Genomic DNA, 19,436 nt, shown 5'->3' with positions numbered 1-19,436 from the left:
GTTCCACTATATTCACTACATAGTCTCTTACTTTGTCAGTGTGCCATATGGTGCTGAGCAGGTAGCGTACAGTGTTTTTTTTTTCTTTCCTGAAATCAGCCGCCTGCTGTAGCCAAAAACAACACACAAAGAGCAATGAGCAGCATCAGAAGCAGACTTATATGTCAGCATTATATATTTCTACAAAGTATTGGTGTGTTACCTTTATATGTTTCATTTGTATCATATTTACATTTCTGAAGTTAAGTAGTTCATATTAGATGTATTGGAGCCGAGTTTCTCATCAGAAGGAGGGTAGATGGGGACTCCTGGGTTCCAGTCGTGGTTGTTACATTAAAACTGGGTATTTAAAGCCAAAACATGACGTTTTTTTGCGAACATTCCTGACAAACTGGTGACAGACTGGTTTAAACTGGATTAAACTGTTTAATTCTGGTTACAGACTGGTGTAAATTGGTTTAAACTGGTTACAGACTGGTTTTAACTGGTTTATACTGGTAACAGTCTAGTTAAAACTGGTTTAAACTGGTGACAATCTGGTTTAAACTGGTTACAGACAGGTATAAACTGATTTAAACTGATTTCAGACTGGTTTTAACTGGTTTCAGACTGGTTTAAACTGGTGACAGACTGGTTTAAACTGGTTTCAGACTGGTTTAAACTGGTGACAGACTGGTTTAAACTGTTACAGACTGGTAATGAGTGTGTCTTAATGAGTTTCTCATCAGAAGGAGGGTAGATGGGGACTCCTGGGTTCCAGTTGTGTTTGTCACATTAAAACTGGGTATTTAAAGCCAAAGTATGATGTTTTCCTAACACTAACCAAGTGTTTTTTGTGCTTAAATCTAACCACTTGTTTATCACAGTGTTGTCCCAACATAAAATTGAAAATTGAAACATAAAGAACATATTCGCCACATATGAAATGTACAAATCTAACATCTAAATCTAATCTAATCCCTACTAAACATACTAATTTAACACATCTATAGTTTGCAGAAATATCAAATACCAACATTCCAGTTATGAGGTTGAGATGAGAGTGAATCAAGACAGTAAAGTTGCCAGCCAAAAACTTTAAATAAATGGGCTAGATGCTAAAAACACCATGGGGACCTGCCGAGTCAGCTGATAATTCTCTGAGTTTGTCATAGCAAGCTTTCAAGTAGTTGTGCGATCCATTGTTAATAGCAGAATATTGATTACAGCCAAAGATTAGCATCTCGCCGTTATCCTGTCAGTTTATGTTGTACTTTAGTGGTGCAAACAAATTTGCATTTAATGAAATTACAGCACACTAAATGACACAAAGTGAACTTGGAGAATACAGGGGCCATTCAGGGTCTGGGGCATTTGAACAGCTGCCTGCTTTACCCAGCCATGTACTTTTTTTGGTATATATTGTCTACTTTCTGTTACATTATCAGCACTGCATTTGAGGTCCTGTTTTACCTGAAGTCAGTCTGTATAAGCAGGATGAATTTGTGCATTTGCTGCACTGCAATATTCCCTTCTTCCCAAGTTTTATATGAAAAGAATGTACAGCTAAGTGCTTCCATCACTTATGTATGTGAGTAGTGTATGTTTGGTTGGTTTTGAACACAAAGTGTTATATCAAATTAAGTCCCACCGGGAGTGTGTTCTTTCCCGACGCTGTCCTTCAGTAAGCAGCCGCACAATCACAAAGCAAACAATCTCTTTTAACATCTGCCCTCCCCTCTCTCCCAGTCAACTACTGAACCTTCACACTTTACTGAGGCTTATTGCCAAGTAGGTTTTCACAATACAAGGAAATTGCTTTGGTATTTGGTACACAACAGAAAACACATCACACAAAGCAAAAAGAAAAAATAAATACTGGCAATGTCTAGACCTATGAATATAAAAAATAGAGAGAATACAACACACATGAAAAATATGTAGGCTAGATCTGTTTTTAAATGAAAATAGAAAATAGAAACAAAGTGGATTAAATGTGCTTGTTATTGACCGAGAAGTGTGCAAAAGGTCACAGTTTTAAGTATAAAGACTAAGTGCAATGTACAGAGATAATAATCCAGAAGATGTGCATTGTGACACACTGTTTATTTACAGTGATCAACAGGCCAAACACAGCTGCCAAACATTCAGCAGACAGCAGCAGTCTGACTCCATTATCTCATGTATACTGAGACGTCATTGTCACTTTGAAAAAGGCACTGAGCTGACAACATGGATCTCACTGTTTGCTGAAAATTCTTGGAAGCTTTCTTGACAGAAATGTCTAAACAATGTGGGGGGAGGAGAATTCACTGGTGTACAGCGCCCTCTGTTGGCCATGGTTTTTTCCTTGTAGTTTGAAAAAAATCCTCATTATTTATCACTTGGTTAAATCAGCAGCATTTTCCACTTTTTCCACTTACAGGTGTCCAAATACCTCATTTTCTCTCACTGTTGGTTTTCAAAAATATCATAGTACTTGTGTTCCCAGTCACAGCACAGCTGCAGCGGTAGTCAAGTGCAGGCAGACTCTGATTAGCTGATGATTAATAGTGTGTGTGGAAACCATGGTGATGAAGGGCCCCCGATATCGTGTTGTGATTGTGACTGAAGCCTGCAGATCCTCCACTTAACAGATGCTAATTGAATTTTCGTCTGGCACAGCTCCTGGTTTGTAAAACAACAATTTTAATCAACAGTGGTGCTGTGAATCGAATGAAAAGAGAAATAGGCCCATCACAATCAAAATAACTTAAGCTGCCAATTTAAAAATTGGGCAATAGAGGCAACACAATAGTACCCAACCAAAATTAAAAACATCAAATTGCTTTATCCTGGCTTTTTGAACCAGCAAATGACAAATGTGATCACTGGTTTGTGGTGTTTGTACTGGTGGTTTGGAGAAATTAAAAAAATAATAATCAGAAAACATTATGATAATTTAATTTCTACAGCTCTGACATTTTATATTGTACCGATAATATTGATGTTAAAGCTTTGTAAAGATTTGTTTCATTGTATAATATTGTTAAGCTCCAAATGTTACAATTAACATGAGGTGTAATCAGTAAAAACAAACAAAAACACCTGTATACAGTGTGCATATCCAGTTATTCCTGGTTGGATGTTACGCTGTAACAGGGTGCACACATTTAACAAACCTTTAAGGTGCTGGATCAAAATATCAAACAAAAGATCCAAAAAAATGTATAAATAACAGCTCCCAGTAATTGTGTGATGTTTTATCTGACAGAGGTCTTTGTCAGGCATTGTGAAATTCTTTTTCTCAATGCCTGACGAAGATCTCAGTCAGATGGAGATGTTGCAAAATTAAACTTGCTGGGAGCTTTTAATAGTGTGTGGCTCCTTAGGGACCTTTAGTTTGATCCTTGCCACAGTAATTCAAACATCCATCGTGAGTGTCTCAGAAATCTATTCTGAGCCTGTAGGTCACAGGTCCAGATGAAGTGGACATGTTAATAACCATCAATAAGCTTGTCAATAATACTGTCCTCTGGCGTCACCTGACGTAACAAGAAAGCTCCCTTTTTTTTCAATGCAATGATCCTTAATCTGCTGTTACACTTTAAATAAGCGGGCTACTGACTGGATTTTGGAAGACTAAATTTTTGTTTACTTGCCAACTGCAAGAGACATCAAACTGTTTGTGTTGTCATGAGTCAGTTTATCTTTATTATTAGTCTTGTGACATCGTTTGACTTTGGAGTGAGTGCTCTCTCCTTTGCAGTTATTTATCCTGATGAGATTACAAATCTCATCTAACAACCCTCTGCAGAATCATCAGGCTCAGCAGGTGATCTCTGCTGCTGTCCTCTGTGAGCCGCACTGTGTATAAACCATACTCAGGTCAGAGACATCTTGAATTAGATTTCCAGACTGAGACAGTGTTAAAGGATGCACATATTATGAATGCCAGCCCTGAAAAATGATACAATATTAACACAAACACCATTTACTACTTACCCACCTGCCATTTGATTAGATTTGCAAAAGAAATAAGTGCTGAGTGCTGAGCTCCGACAGTCACACCTGTCCTTCCAGATGTTTGTGGAGCAACATGCTCATGTCTTTTTAATCTGTTTTAATTTAAAATTATATATGTCTGAACTCAGGTTGAAAATACAAAGCTCTGAATGTTTTTAGTAGCAATGTGATGGATGGTGATTCAAAAGTCCTTCAGACAGGTCACAAGAGTACAGAAGACAGGATGTCTGTCCAGGTAGACTGTGTACTCATTGATGTTTTGTTTAACAAATGCTTCATCCAGGTGCAGTTGATGATTTGTTCACACCTTGTGTTCTGGCTTTAGTTGGTCTTTTACAGCAAACAGACTCAGTGGGTGAAGCTGCCTACCTGGCCCACGCTAAGTTAGAAATGAATGTGGCCAGGACTTAAGAATTGATTATTTGCACGAAACAAGATCTGAAGACAGAGCCAGTTTCACTCGATGGCCAATGTTTTTAAACTGTGGAAACTTTTGAATACCTTGGTACAGTCCTGAACTCCCATGTGAGCTTCTCTGGAAATACTGAGTATATTTTCAAGAGATGCTCACAGCAACTTTATCCTCTTAGAAAACCCAGTGGCCTTTGTGTTAGTCAACAGATTTTAGAATTACAGTTCAAAACTATGGTTGAGAGTGTTTTAACTTTTCACCTTCCTGCCTGGAACAATCACCTTAGCTGTACATCCAAGAATAAACTCCCGAGGACTGTGACTATGGCAACTAACAAAAGCCCTTGACCCAACTCTTTGCAGAAAGGATGAGGAAGAAAGCGAGGAGTATCCTGGCAGATGGCTACCATCCTCTCTTTAGCCAGTTTGAGCTCTTGAGCTCCGGGAGGCGCTACAGAGTCCGTCTGGCAACTAAAAAGTTACTCAAGAAGTCTTTGATCCCTTGGGACATTGGTGGCTTAGTAGTAGAGCAGACGCCCCATGTACAAGGCTGTTGCCACAGTGGCCTGGGTTCAAATCCAGCCTTTGGTCCTTTGCTGCATGTCATCCCCCCCATCATGCTTGCCTGTCTTGTCCATTTAAGGCAAAATGTCCAAAAAAAAAATCTTTTTTTTTTTAAAAAAAGAAGTCTTTCATCCCGAGTGCCATCAGTATTCTTAACTCAACAATGTGACCGACGACACAAAAAATGACCTGATTTAATGTGTTTAAGTGTTTTGTAATGACTTAATATACTTGTCTTACTGACTGTTTGTCTGCTTTCTACAATGTTGTCTTTAATGTTTGGTGAGCCGAAGAAAAATCTCAGCATGCACTTTGTATATTTGTTACCTCTTGCTGTTGAAGTAAGTTAAATTTGCCCTGCTGGTTTGGTTGTGAAATGATGAGTCATTTGTAGGGAGAAACTTAAAGTGAAACACCACCTCAATTAAGATAAGATAAGATAAGATAAGATAAGACCTGAAAAGTAGGTCCAAACCTGTGATGCCGTTAAGTATTAAGTCTGGAGCTGCTCCACAGACAATGAATTGGAGCTTAATTTTGTGGACACATGGGGTGTTGCTGTCTTGTATTTTTGAGATAAACCCCAGTGAGTTTTACTCTATTATTCTTATTTTGAAATAGAAAATATGCTCTGAGCTGAGTGCTCCTCATTCATTGTCTATGGAGCAGCTCCAGACTTTACACTCTATGGCATCACTAATTTGAGTTTTAGCCCCTTTACTTTGGGATTTGGGAGAGAGTTGTTCATGTTAACTAATATTTTTGGATTGTCTCAGACCATAGGAATATCATCCTTGAATTCTGAATGTGGGCATAGTTCCCTTTCAATGCTGTGTGTGTGTGTTCATACACATATCCTGTGGTTAGAAAGCTATTGCAGTATTCACCTTAAAGTATTAAGTACACAATCACAGATCTGTAAAAGAGGTGTATGCCCCAGTTAGTGACAGCCAAACAGCAAAATGGTGTTTGCCGTTATTTGCTTTAACAACACTATTCTTCTCTATTTGTCCTGAATGCTGTTTGTGAACGACTAATACAAACAGCAGTGGCCATAAAACAGCACTTTGTTACCACTCTCAGCGCATTATCAAAGCCCAGTAGTGATTTCCATTGTAAATTCACTATCTCCTCCTCCCTCCTACCTATGTCACTATAATAGCAGTCCATATTTCAGTGGAAATGTGCTACCTAACCCCACCATCAGCCTCTATTCACATGGTAATAAGCCCCTGTCTGAATTTAAAGGTCTCGTGTAATCCCTCTGCATGAGAAAAGCAGGTACGAGCAGGAGTTAGTAGACTCAGGATTTAAAGCTAAAGCATACATCCAGCATGAAGGTGCACGTTGCTCTGTGAGTCACTCAATTTCCATGACGACAGGGCAGATAGCGTTTGCTGCCATCAACATATCTGTTGCACACAGGAACTCAGCGGTATTGTCGCTCAGATTCATGAGAGATGTCACTCTGTAATGGCCTCCACATCAGTCTATACCGCTGCTTGGCAACATTTACCAGTGCTTCACTAAATTCAGCCGACTCAGCCACCATACAACATTTATATTGTTATTGACATGAACAAACAGATACAGTGGAACCAACACATGTTTGTATGGAATACAAACTGTTCCAAATTAAATACAATAAAACATTTAAATATCCATCCAATCATGACCTTATTATTGTAGTTACACTCCAGAGTTTCACTTGTATAAACAAACAAACCTATAAAACATTTTCTACAAACGTCATTAAAATCAGGCCAATTGTGATATGAATAGAAAATATGCACAGAGGAACATTTATCACTATTTCAATATTTCATGTTACAGTACAGCCATAGCACCTTGACCTAAAATGAGGAAAACCAACCTGAATTAGATGATAAAAGGCACAGGGCATTTAGGATGTATTCAGAGGATAGGGTCACATTTGTTCAAGTTTATCTTTAAACAATACCAACATGCCGACATGTGCATTGGTATGAGTATTGGCTGTTGTTATTGTTCCTCCTGTCAAAAAAGAGAGACCTCCTCTTAGAACAGTTTTAATGGAAATGTAGGGGGGGTAGCCACTGTCACTGATCCATCTTCCATCACTTAGATTAAAATTATCAGTGGTGGAAAATAACTACAGTAAGTACATTTACTCAAGTATTGTACTTTATACTGTACTACATTTATTTCAAATGTATAGTCAGTAGTTACTTTTTGAAATTAGGATGTGACACAAATGATGTGATAAGTTTATAAAATATAATCCATTGTTTAAGATTAAAATGCAAAATTATATTAAGAAGTTAAAATAAGCTCCACTTTGACAACATGAAAGTACTGAGTACATGAGTACAATGAGACTAATACTTCCACTTGTCTTGTAAATTATGTTGCTAATACTTTTGTACTGTTTGTAACGGAGTATTCCTACATTGCTACTTGAACTTGTGTAGGATATATATTGGCAGAAATGGACTATAATGTCACAAGTATGTTTTCTTTGGTGTATATTCACCTGAAAATTAGAACTGTTGTGTTCTTGTTTCCGTAGAATAAGCAGTTTATATCTACATGGGGAGTGGGTCCTCGTCCATGGAGTCCCAGTCTTTCACCACCATGTTTTTAGCCCAGAAGACACAAACCAAACACTGACTCTATAAAGGGCCATTAGCGTTTTTTGTGGATTTGCATTTTTGCATTGGCCACTGTGATTAGTAGCCCCTCCATGACAAGCAGTGTCAGAAAAACACTGATTTTGTATTTATGTAAAACTGCTTTATTCAGTGTTTTTACTGATTTGAATCACAAGATCCATTTGTTTTGGAGAGGAAAACTCCTGAACGTTTGGATCTTAAGTTATCAGTTTGTTCTGGAGAGGAAGTGACCTCTGCGGATAATTCAGTTTCTGGTAAAAAAAAAAACAAAAAAAAAAAAAAAAAACCTGAAAAGTGAACAATGAAGGAATTCTGACAGGAAGAAGTTTCAGCTGGTTGCAATCTGCAATCCTCACCACTAGATGCCACTAAATCCCACAAAATCTTACACACTGCTCCTTTGAGTGGATGATTTTAATACTTACATATGGCATGTATGTACATATGAGCATGTCAGTATTGTTTTAGGACAGACTCCAGATGTGAGCCTATCCTTTGAGAAGAACAAAAAAAGGCCCACCTACAACAAACTGACATTGCCCATGTATTAGCACTGTGGTCCATAGCTCATGTTGGTCAATGTCTAAGCCTGCTCCTCAGGTATTTGTCCAGGGATCTTCGTCCCCTGCTCCACAGTGTTTTTGGGACGGGAGTTAGTACAGCTGGGTGGGGTTTCAGCTGTGCTTGTGGTTCTGTGGATGAACTGGAGGAAGTTCTCCTGAAGGGAACCCTCATGGCTGGATGTCCCAAACTCCGCCGGCTGGGTCAAGCAGCAGCGCCGAAACTTTACCAGCTCTTCTCTGATCTGCCTGTTCAGCATGCCGTAGAAGAACGGGTTAACTGCAAAGGAGGAGTAGGCCAGCCAGGTGACAGCCTCCTCCAAGTCCCCGGGGCTGTGCATAGAGCCAGTCAGAGACATTTGCAGGTGGAAGATGAAGTAGGGCAACCAGCAAACAAAGAACTGGCCCACTATGAACACCAAGGTAAGAGCTGCCTTGCCTCCACTGAAGGCCCTCTCTGGAGATAGTCTTTGGGGCAGAGTGCGGGTGGTGGTGATCATGGTGGTCTGGCTGTTGATAGAGTCTGAGCGATCCTTAGCAGGGCTCGAATTTGCCCACGTTTGCACAGCAGGGACTTGCTGCAGGGCTGCAGAACGAGCTACCTTGTACACGGCACAGTAAACAGCAAAGATAACCACGGCAGGAACCAGGAAACAAACCACACTGAAGAGCACAGCAAATGCACTTCTTAGACGACTGTGGCTCGCATGGAGGGAGCAGTGAGCTGCAGCTATAGAGCTCTGAGGTCCATAAGCTGGCCATCCAAACAGCGTGACCAAAGCTAAGAGGGCTGACTTAACCCAGATTAGTAGCATGACACCAATAGCAAGGTTGATGGTCATCTTGACTTCATAACGCATGGGATGTACGATATAGAAGTAACGCTCCACACTGATGGCTGTGATGGTGAGGATGGAGAGACAGATGAGGAAAACATTGAGGAAGATGTAAACCTGGCACTCCAGGACAGTAAACACCACTGTGCCAAAGAACGCTGAGCTGGATATGATACCCAGTGGCATGAGAAGGATGGCACACAGCAGGTCCACCGCACAAAGGTGACACACGAAAGCAAACCTCTTCAGGTGGGGCGCACGAGCAATGGCCACCATCACACCAGTGTTGGCCAGCAAAGCGATGAGGTTAAGGGTCACCATGCAGAACAACCCAAAAAGGTCTTTGATTTGTGATTGGGAGCTCGTGACGACGCCCACATTGGCAGGAACCGTAGGATTGGGCTCCCATGGGGCAGTGGTGAGATTTGGCACCGAGTGGTTTGGCACAGCGGCTATCATGGGACCAATCTTGTCAGCCATTATTCATTCACAAGCTCCATTTCTGTCTCAGATGTCTTCATATGTGGATGTCCTGTGTCGAGAACACAGAAAACAGTTAGTCATAAAAAAACATAGCATTTCAAACATTTTAAGTATATTCATCCATTAACAAATTACAGATATAATATGTAGTTATAGTTTAATAGTATTGAATACTGATGCAGGCAATGGTGTCTTTTTAATTCAGTTGCTGTCCCTGCAAGCAAAAATAATTGGAGGCTGATATGACTATCTGTAAGATGCTGTGGCACTTTAATTTTTTAAACTAGCACTACGGAAATGGTACCAACCATTTCAGCATGGTTTGGTGGCAAGGAAGCTAAATAACACTCCTAATTTTTGATGAGGATACAGCTGGCATGGCCATTTTCAAAGGAGTCCCTTGAACGCTCACCTCAAGATATCTGAATGAAAAAGGGTTCTATGGGTACCCACAAGTTTGAGCAGCTTGAGAAGGCTTGTCCAATTAATGTGTTGTTTTCCTTACAATCAATGTACTCCTTCAAATTAAAGCTATTTTTGTCTTTTTTAAGGAAAAGGACAACCAGCCCAGCCTTGAAGAACAATGAATTGCCTAACATGTATTGATACATCACACATTAAAACAGGATTGTTACTAATGACTGGAGAGATTTCTGGACCCCATGGCTGGACCACTTGGGAACCACTGGACTATAGTATATCAGTATCCAATCCCTTAACTCTCCATACTGACAGAATTTTATACTAGTCTCACTTATACTATAAGCCAATTCCTGAAATTAATTGTGGCTTTTGGTTTTGGTGTGTCACCCCAACATTTTCATTGGTCCCTTCTGGCCACCTCTATGAAAAATATCTGGGGGCCCCACTGGATGCAGATGTATGATTATTTAATATCAACTTAAATCATGGAAAAATATCACAATTACATTTCTGCTGATTTCTGTTTGGAAACGGAAAAAATTGCTTTCACGTTTTAAGTGTAAACAAACACACTTGTGTGTTAACTGGAAACAGTTTACAGTCAAACACAGCAATGAAGGGCCTTGTTTATGTGCAATCAGTATAAGCCCCCTTAAGGGCCATTCTACACTGATATTAAAGATAAGAGTTGTGAGGACAACAAGTATGCCTCAATAGTCTGACCTGTTTGCTAACAGAGACCTTCGTGCTTTTGTTTTAGGTCAAACTGTCCAATATACATTTGACTATTTGACATTACATCTGCTAATCCTCTTTTTCAACACTCTATCCATGAAAAATAGAAGCAAACCAATGTGATATACTAGATGGTGTCATGTAAAACCAAAGGACAGATTTTATGAATAAACAATGTGCATATGAGTTTTTGTTGGACGGAGAAAAAAAATATTGTGACATTTAAAACCCATTAATATTGGAGAAATGCACGTCTGTCCTTTCGGTCAGAATGATAAGTGCTGACAAGTTAAAAGACAATTTAAGCTTTCACCTGCATCCATCTATTAAAGCTCTGAACACACTCTTTATGCAATCTCAGTACAAAGATTTTCATTTGTAAGCTTAAATCATTTTTTTCTCTACAAAGTCTATGTAGAAAAGTGATTTTGAGAAAATATCAACACCTGACACTTATCCAATATGGCCAATGCAAAGATGTACTGATATCCAATAGTGTGGTAAAACACATTGATTGTTGATTGAAATTAAAATTCTGTAGAAAACCAAGATGTATTGTGCATGAAAAGACTTACCCATGTTCCACTTTGTGTTTTTGTGGTACAGTTCAGACCAAACAGATGATTGACTTGACAAAGCTGCTGTTAAAATCCCACGTTAATATTCAAGAGGCCCAAACCAACTTTATTTCATTTTCCAAAAACCAAAATAGTCCTACAGCAGAAAATCCATGTCATCAAGTCCAGTTAACTAACTGAGGTCTAGTTCTTCATGAGGCTTCAGATTCAGAGGTCCAGACTCATCACACATGTACATCTCCAGTTAAAGAAATACTGATTGATGATTTTTGATGTCAAATGATGCTTCCTATCTCTCCTCACCCCTCCACCAGTAAGGTCCTGTGCTGTGTATGGCAGTGACTGTCACACATTGTATTGTGTGTGATAGTGTTTTTCTTTTTTTGCTTTCAGATAGACACACACTCCACTGTCCCCCTTCTAGAGCCGAGTCGTCCCTGGGTCCTAACGTCCACCAGGTCAAACAGGAAACTGAGGTTTACTCTGGCGCAGCTAGCTCTGGCTCTTCACATAAGCTTAACTATGTATGCAAATAAGAGGCCCAAAAAGCCAGTCTGCACATGACTACTTAACATTATAAATACTCTACCTGAATATTCTTTCCTTGTTAAGCTGCATAGTACAAAAGGCACTGTATTATATGTTTTATCCATCTGAAATGTCTTCATTTGTGTAAGCTGAGCCAGTATGTCTAGTGTTACTGTTGTGGCCTTTAATTGTAGCAGCTTCCTTGAGCTAATCAGTGTCAAAAAACGTGAAGGCTGAAACAAACAAGTTTCCCACAATCTGATCTGCAGCGTCTGAGCTATCTGAACAATGTTTAGACACATTTTTATCTCAATTTTACAATCACCAGGTCATACAAAACTAACTCAATAGTCCTGTTTATGTTAATCACAGGAAGTTTTCGAAGTACAATTTGAATTTGGATTTTATTTCCTGAACAGGATAACTAAATAATTTGCTCTGTAGGACTTTCAGACAGACCTTTTTTAATTTTGTGAGAAGCCAGAGACATCAGAAAATATTGTCTAGTAAATGCAAATCCATACACGTGCTATAGGGACCAGAAACAATTTTCAGTGCTGAAATAAGATTTAGCCTGTTAATATTTTTTACTAAAATCTGTAGCACGATATTTCAAATATGTCTAACTGCTCTATCTACATTTTTAATTCATCCTCTTTCCAGGTAGGTGAGAAAGCAAGATTTTTATCTGAACTCTTTTGAACTTTTATCTCAAAGTTATGCAAAATGAGAGATATCAGCAACATGATTATTTGATTGTATGCATTTCCAATGTGCTACAGGATGTAAATCTGAAAATATTATTTTTTAGCCTGGGGAATCTTACTAATTTCACACACCAACATCACCATCTTTATCTACGTATATGTATTACTACCATGCAAATTAATTATATTACCTTTTATCAAATGTCATGCAGCACCATACTGGAAATGTCTTATATGAAAAACATTATTGGTAAATACACAATGACCATAAAACCTGTGATACTTGAAAACATCCAAAAGGAAAAACATTGCAACAAGTAGGAGGGGCACTTAAGTTTATTAATCAATTACTGGTTCAAGTACTTTCTTAGTGCAAAAATGCTGAGGCAAAAACATTACAAACAGAGTTGCTCATTAGTGACACCATGTGGTGGTATTTAGTGTTATACAGCAAGAAGACCTACTGAGAAGAAAATCTGACCGAGCTTTTCATGACTTACGTGTTACATTATTTTGCACAGCAGAAGAACTTTCAGGGTCTTTCTTTAAATAATAGATTTGTAACAGTGCTTGCACATTCGCCACAAATTGCACTTTAGAACTCTGTCTGCAAACATATCTATGCATAGAGTATCATTTTTACTTCTGCTCTACTACATAACATTAAAGTGTCTATAACTGCCAAGGCATGCAGTTAAGTCCTCCTACATATCAAAGATAGTTTCCTCTCTAAGGGACAGGTTTATATAAGCATTACCAGCCTGATTTAATAATTAAATATGTAAGAAGTAAGCTACACAAACCAAAACTGAGACATCAAATAGAACAAAAGGTGCAGCATGAAATATTAAAACAAAACAGTGCAAATATCTAAAGGCCTTTAAGAGATTTAAAGAAGTGAGAAAGTAATCGTTTTGCATGGGAAAAAGTTGTAAGTCAGCATGTATTGCAACGGAAACACAGCCCACCACCCCCAGGCCAGATTTATAGTGTGCAAAATATAAGGCACAGAGAAGTATGAGTCACTTATGAATCATGATAGCGATATATGCACAATAACCATAATAATAAAGACAGTTACCATATCACTTTAAGAAAACAGGATAGCCAAGCTTTTTAGTAAACTCCTTATATATAGAGGGAATGAGGATATTTTTCTTCCAGGGAACCTGCTTCTTTTCCTTGAGTTAAATCAATGCATGTTAAGCTCCAGCAGGTAGCGAAGGCGACACTGGCTCTCTTTGTAGATGAGATATTCGCTGTTGCTGAAGTAGCTGTCTTTGAACTGGGGCTGCTCTATAGGCTTACCCTGAGGCACAGCCACCTTCTTGCCCTCCAGGGTGATGAAGGTGTCCTTGGATGGATCTGAAAACAAAGTAGCAAACAGCTTTACCACACAAGGGTAGGGGGATATAGAGGAAATCAAACATCACAATATTTTTGATGAGATACCTCAATATCGATACAGTGACAATATTGTAGAATTGTCTATCGGTGCTTTCACAAAATATTTCCACAATGAGATTTTTGATAAAGAATCATCAGTAAGTGGATAAAGCCTAATAAAAGAACAGCTACAACTGTCTGAAAGTTCAGAAAATTACATCACTTTACTGTGATTACTGAGTAATTCTTTAAAACCGGGCAAACACTGAGGACGTAACGATATCCAAAATCTAAGACCATATTTAGTGTCATATCATTATACCAACATCGACTTATTGCCCAGCCCATCCATCCATTTTCATCCACCGGGTCGCGGGGGCAGCAGGCAGAGTGAAGCACCCGAGACATCCCTCTCCCCAGCAACACTTTCCAGCTCCTCCTGGGGGACCCCAAGGCGTTCCCAGTCCAGCTGAGATATGTAATCCCTCCAGTGTGTTCTGGGTCTGCCCTGGGGCCTCCTACCAGTGGGACGTGCCCAGAACACCTCCAGCAGGAGGCGCCCAGGAGGCATCCTGATCAGATGCCTGAACCACCTCAACTGACCCCTTTCGATGTTAAAGAGCAGCGGCTCTACTCCGAGCTCCCTCCGAATGTCTGAGCTCCTCACCCTATCTCTAAGGCTGAGCCCAGACACCCCATGGAGGAAACTCATTTCGGCCGCTTGTATCCGCGATCTCATTCTTTCGGTCACTACCCAGAACTCATGACCATAGGTGAGGGTTGGGATGGAGATGGACCAGTAAATCGAAAGCTTCACCTTCCGGCTCAGCGGCTGCATCACTGCAGAAGCCACACCAAATTGCCGATCCATCTCACACTCCATTCTACCCTCACTCCTGAACAAGACCCCGAGATACTTGAACTCCCTCGCTTAAGGCAGTAACTCTCCCCCAACCCGGAGAGGGGTTGGGGGAGAGTTACTGAGGCTTTCTCAATATACTGACAGTGAACCTGAGCGCAAGACAGGCTTAATTTCACTGCATGGATAAAACTGAGGAAGTACTGTACCTGGCTCCACTGATCCTCGTGCCACCACACAATCATAGCCTGCAGGGGCCTTCTTCAGGGAGGAGTTGTCTTTAGTGATGGTACATTCTTTGCCCAGGGCTACCTCACTCAGAAACATCACTCCAGTATTTTTACAGCAGCGCACTAAAAACACGACAGAAAAATGGAAGTTTTCAAACACCTGGTAATCATTATGATTATGATCAATGCTTTTGTTATCTTCTTCAATCTGTCTTTTCAGCCTCACCGTAACCTGCAGACTTGCTGTTTTCAGATGCAAAATAGATACCGCGACCAACACGGCCTCCTGAGTGGGGCATTATCCTCAGACCGCTCTTCAGGATAGCTGCCACCACAGCTATGTTTGTACCATGCCACAGCAGACGGCGGTTCTCCAGATCTTCATTCTCGCTAAACCGCCGTCCCTGCAATGTGCAAGATATGTGTTAGGTCACAGAACTTCAATCTTCTGGGTCACATATAACAAGATGGACTGCAGTTCCCACCTCTGTCTCTCTATCGACCTCCCAGACATCGATAATTTTTGGTTTGCGGTAACCATTTCCAGTCTCTTTCAGGTACTTTTCTATGATCTTTAAATAAGAAAAAATAAGTTAATATCAGTGGACAAGAGACCATGAATGAAACGTGATCTGAGTGCTTTGTATTTACTAAACCTTGTCATCACTTTTAACACAGTACCTTGAATGTCTCTGTATTCTTGTCCATTAAAGTGAGGCGACAGTTGAGAGAACTGTAGTCCTGGTCCAGAGGGTGAGGAACCGTCTCTATCATCTCTTCCTGAGCCTTTTCAGTCTCTGACTTCAGAGTCTGGGCAAGCTCAATGTCAGCCAGCACCTTAACAGAGCATGTCAAAGGAGAATGATTTTAGGACTGAGAAAACATCATTGAAAGACAGCTCATTCCAACATATAATCTCAAAAAAATCGCACCATCAGCATCTCTTTCTTCTTCTCCACAGTCTCTTTGTCGTTGATGGTTGGCGGTCTGTTCCGGCCAAAGTTGTGAGGGATTGTGGTGAAGAACTTTGAGGAGAGTTGTTCCAGACGTGAGTTTTTACTTTTTTGGTTCATGGCTCCTTCGATCTCCTCCAACACTTCAAAGCCCTTTGCAATCTGAAGTTTACTAAGCTTGCCCAAAGGCATCTTCTTGATGTCTATGTATCACACACACATACATACACGCACACACGCAAACACACAAACATATAGATCAGTTATTTTATATTTTCTTTGTTTTTGCTAAAAAAAAAAAAAGGCATCTCACACTAGCCCCTTTTTCACGGCCTCTTCAAGGCGGGAACTTCCTGCTGGTACGTTGTTTCACTGTTCTGTATGAAAGATACAATAGCGAAATGGGGGGACAGAGTTGTCTCGCCTTTAAGCTGGCATCAGAGTTACTAACAGCGCCGAAACAATGTCTATAAAAAAAGGACAGCCGGCAGGACAGGATCATGGGCGGCTTAGGTGTGACATTTTGACTGCATGCTATTCATGCGACCACTGCGGGAAATTTAAAAAGAAGCTGTTAGCAGTTAGCAGCAAAGTCAAAGAAGAATAGTGGCCAAAAATGTCTGCAAATTGGGGAAAACAATGTGTTCCTTATCGTCTAAACAGAGAATGAGATCAGCCACCTTATACCAGGGATGGTAAATGGTAATCTCTTCACAAAATAAATGTCATCCCTTACACCTCCCTTTCCTTTTGTAGAGCCAGTGTTTTGTTTGTCTGTTCAGAGCTTCTGTTACACTATAGCAGGGTGTGTTCTGTGGAGGAGGACCTGCTCTATGCATGTATAAAGAGAATTGATTACAGGGTTCATTTTTATGAAAGTTGTTATAAAGCCAAAAAAGTTAACAGCCGCATTACTAGGGTGGTCAGCACTGCGTCTGAATTGTGCAGCCCATGGAGCAGGCGCACTTGAGATTTCTGCCTCCACTCAATGGGGACAAAGTATTCAACTGTGCAGCTCTTCTACTTTCCAAATGCTATTGGACCAAATGGATCAAATTTGGACAGTGAAATGAGTCATTTTGCAGGGTTTTTTTGTTGTTTAAAAGAAATTATTCACAAGTTTATAGATGTCTCTTTCACCATGTGAGTCTATGGGATCCAGGGCATCATGTGATGGATGTAATTACACTGTTTGGCCACCACAAAAATATAAAAGTCAGCTGCACTCCCTATGTAAATATGGAGCTCATTTTCGGGAAATGAAAACACAAATAAGTAGATCATACCCTTATAAAAATATAGTTATAAATATTATATTCAATACCTGCCAATAGAGCCCCCTAAACCCTATTCACTGCTTCTTTAGGGTGCAAATTCTTACTTTAGTTACTTTGTAACATGTGACATGTAATAACAATGATCTTGTTAACAAACCCAAAGACACAGATCAGCTTTGTTCAACTTGTTGAGATATGGAGCCGGGTTGTGTAAATGCAGACTTCACCCTCTCTTTAAGGCAACGGTCAATCATTTACATGTCACAGTCTGCACTCTTTGATCTCCAAGTTTCCAACATGTCTAAATAATACTGAAATTCAAGGTAGTCGTGGAAAAGTTCAGGAATCATTATCCTATTTAGTGCAGCAAGCAGTCGTGCTGAACAGGTGTGTCGCAGAATAAGTATTCATGCACTCTGATCTTTTGCATACTGCACAAACCTGCCTGTATTAACTGGTTGGTAAATGGAGACACACCCACCTAGGTTCATACATTCCATCGCCTCCTTGAACATGTCATTGCTGAAAATGAGCTCGATGAGCTTCTTGGTGGGGTTATCAAGGGTGCAAGGTAGGACATTCTTGGTGACTTTGGCACCCTGTCCGTCGACAGTGTCCACCTGCAATGTCAAAAAGTAAAGCCAGTGAGATTCTGCTAGAGCTGATGCTGAATTTCAAAGTTTTTTCTTCAATGTAGTCTAGTCTAGGCTTCATATTCACATTACCTTGACCTCAGCATCCTGCTCTCCATCCACCTCGATCAGGGTGTACTTCCCGGAGTGAGACACAAAATTCGCCCGATCGCTCCAGTTGTTCTTTGTCTTGTCCTTAAACTTCTTCTCAAAGTCCTTGATAGCGCTCTCAGGGTTATTGAAGACATTGAGTTTGCTTTGTCCCACTTCCCCCTGAATTTAAATAAGAGATGAAGCAATCAGGGTCAATTTGTTCTATAACACAAAATGAAACACTCTACAAGCTGTCTGTCCAGACTGGATGTTATCATACTAGTGTACAAGTATAGTAGTTACTAATATTTAATGTGTAATAAATGTGCAAAACATAAAGAAGGTAGCAGTAATCTGCTGCAGAACGTACCACTCTCCCCCATCTGTTCCATGTGTAGTAACTCTTATTTTGTTTAATAACTTGAATGACATAAAACTTATTATTGTTATGCCCGATGTTGGTCTGATTGAGCATGCAGTCGTAGTCCTCGTGTACCTGGTGGAGACAACACAACATTTTTTCACATTTTATTTTACTCTTTAAATATGATTCACACTCATCTAGGTATTTGTGTTATTATAGAGTATATTTGTCTTACCTCTCCTGACACTGAGCAGTGCTCATCCACCTTCCTCTTGCCTTTCACCTGTGGCCCTGCAGCCAGAAGGGCCTCTTTTGCAGAGGTGAAGGCATCCTTAGGCTTGGGTGTCTCCGGCTCCTGTTTTTTTGCCTTCTTGCCACCTGCCTTGGCAGCAGAGGCAGCTCGTCTCTTCGGTGGCATGGTCCTGGATGAAAAGCCTGCACACAAACTTGCCCCTGTTGGTCATCTGGGCATGATGCCTGGACAAGCTCAGACATGCCTACACAGAGCAGCTAAGCCTCGGTGGCTGATCATCAGTCAGGATCAACAAAACAACTGAAGTAATTCACCATGCATGTACTTATTGAGTAATAAGTGAGCTACAACTAAATACCACCACAAGCACTAGTAATTACATTGTAGTTCATAGTAGTTTTGCTATGTTTTGTAAGAAGGATGTCACACTACCTCCGCCCTCCTGTTTATCCCGGAGACGACCTGAATTGCCCTCAGCTGGGAGCTTACCTTTAAACTTTAAACAGAGTCGGCCGGGCTGCGACACAGGACGGTAACGTTACACAGACACACAGACACGGTCTCCTCGCTGCAGAAGCTGTCCCCGGGATGACTGTTGGCTAAACAGGTCTGAGTCAGATTTTCGGGAAGTTTACACACAGTTTACAGTCGGAGGAAGAGGAGGAGCTCCACTGTTTCCTGTATTAGCCCTGCTGTCTTCAGCTGGCTAACGGCTACTGCCACCTAGCTTATCTCGGTGTGTACTGTTCCCTCAAAACCTTTAAAAAAGAAATATAGTAGTAATAACATTGTAATAATAATGATGGGAATTGACTTATTGCTTATTTATTTTATAAATATTAGTGTCTAACAGCGGGAAATTCGTATTTTCCCTAATGTTAACAGCAACTGTTATCCTATCTTCTGTTGAAACAGCTTCACAGTTGAGC

At 40.3% G+C, this 19,436-nt stretch overlaps 2 protein-coding genes across 2 annotated transcripts; both read right to left on the bottom strand.

Annotated features, from left to right (window-relative positions):
- Positions 1–6,503: 6,503 nt before the first annotated feature.
- Positions 6,504–11,532, bottom strand: gpr61l (G protein-coupled receptor 61-like). The gene is made up of 2 exons (XM_033627700.2): positions 11,223–11,532; positions 6,504–9,538 (listed from the first exon to the last, which is right to left on the bottom strand). Exon 2 carries the CDS (start codon positions 9,484–9,486, stop codon positions 8,194–8,196), a length of 1,293 nt encoding a protein of 430 aa, XP_033483591.1. The 5' UTR covers positions 9,487–9,538; positions 11,223–11,532; the 3' UTR covers positions 6,504–8,193.
- A 1,246-nt stretch (positions 11,533–12,778) lies between these two features.
- Positions 12,779–19,167, bottom strand: parp3 (poly (ADP-ribose) polymerase family, member 3). Its single transcript, XM_033625487.2, has 11 exons — positions 18,997–19,167; positions 18,490–18,689; positions 18,261–18,386; positions 17,891–18,070; positions 17,647–17,785; positions 15,868–16,091; positions 15,617–15,772; positions 15,421–15,507; positions 15,162–15,339; positions 14,915–15,058; positions 12,779–13,825 (listed from the first exon to the last, which is right to left on the bottom strand). Exons 2-11 carry the CDS (start codon positions 18,670–18,672, stop codon positions 13,653–13,655), a joined length of 1,590 nt encoding a protein of 529 aa, XP_033481378.1. The 5' UTR covers positions 18,673–18,689; positions 18,997–19,167; the 3' UTR covers positions 12,779–13,652.
- Positions 19,168–19,436: the final 269 nt, after the last annotated feature.

The sequence above is a fragment of the Epinephelus lanceolatus genome, chromosome 1 (assembly GCF_041903045.1).
Source record: "Epinephelus lanceolatus isolate andai-2023 chromosome 1, ASM4190304v1, whole genome shotgun sequence".
Classification (NCBI taxonomy): Eukaryota; Metazoa; Chordata; class Actinopteri; order Perciformes; family Serranidae; genus Epinephelus; species Epinephelus lanceolatus.
Note: the sequence above shows the minus strand (reverse complement) of the source record. Positions and strands in the feature narration are given on the sequence as shown.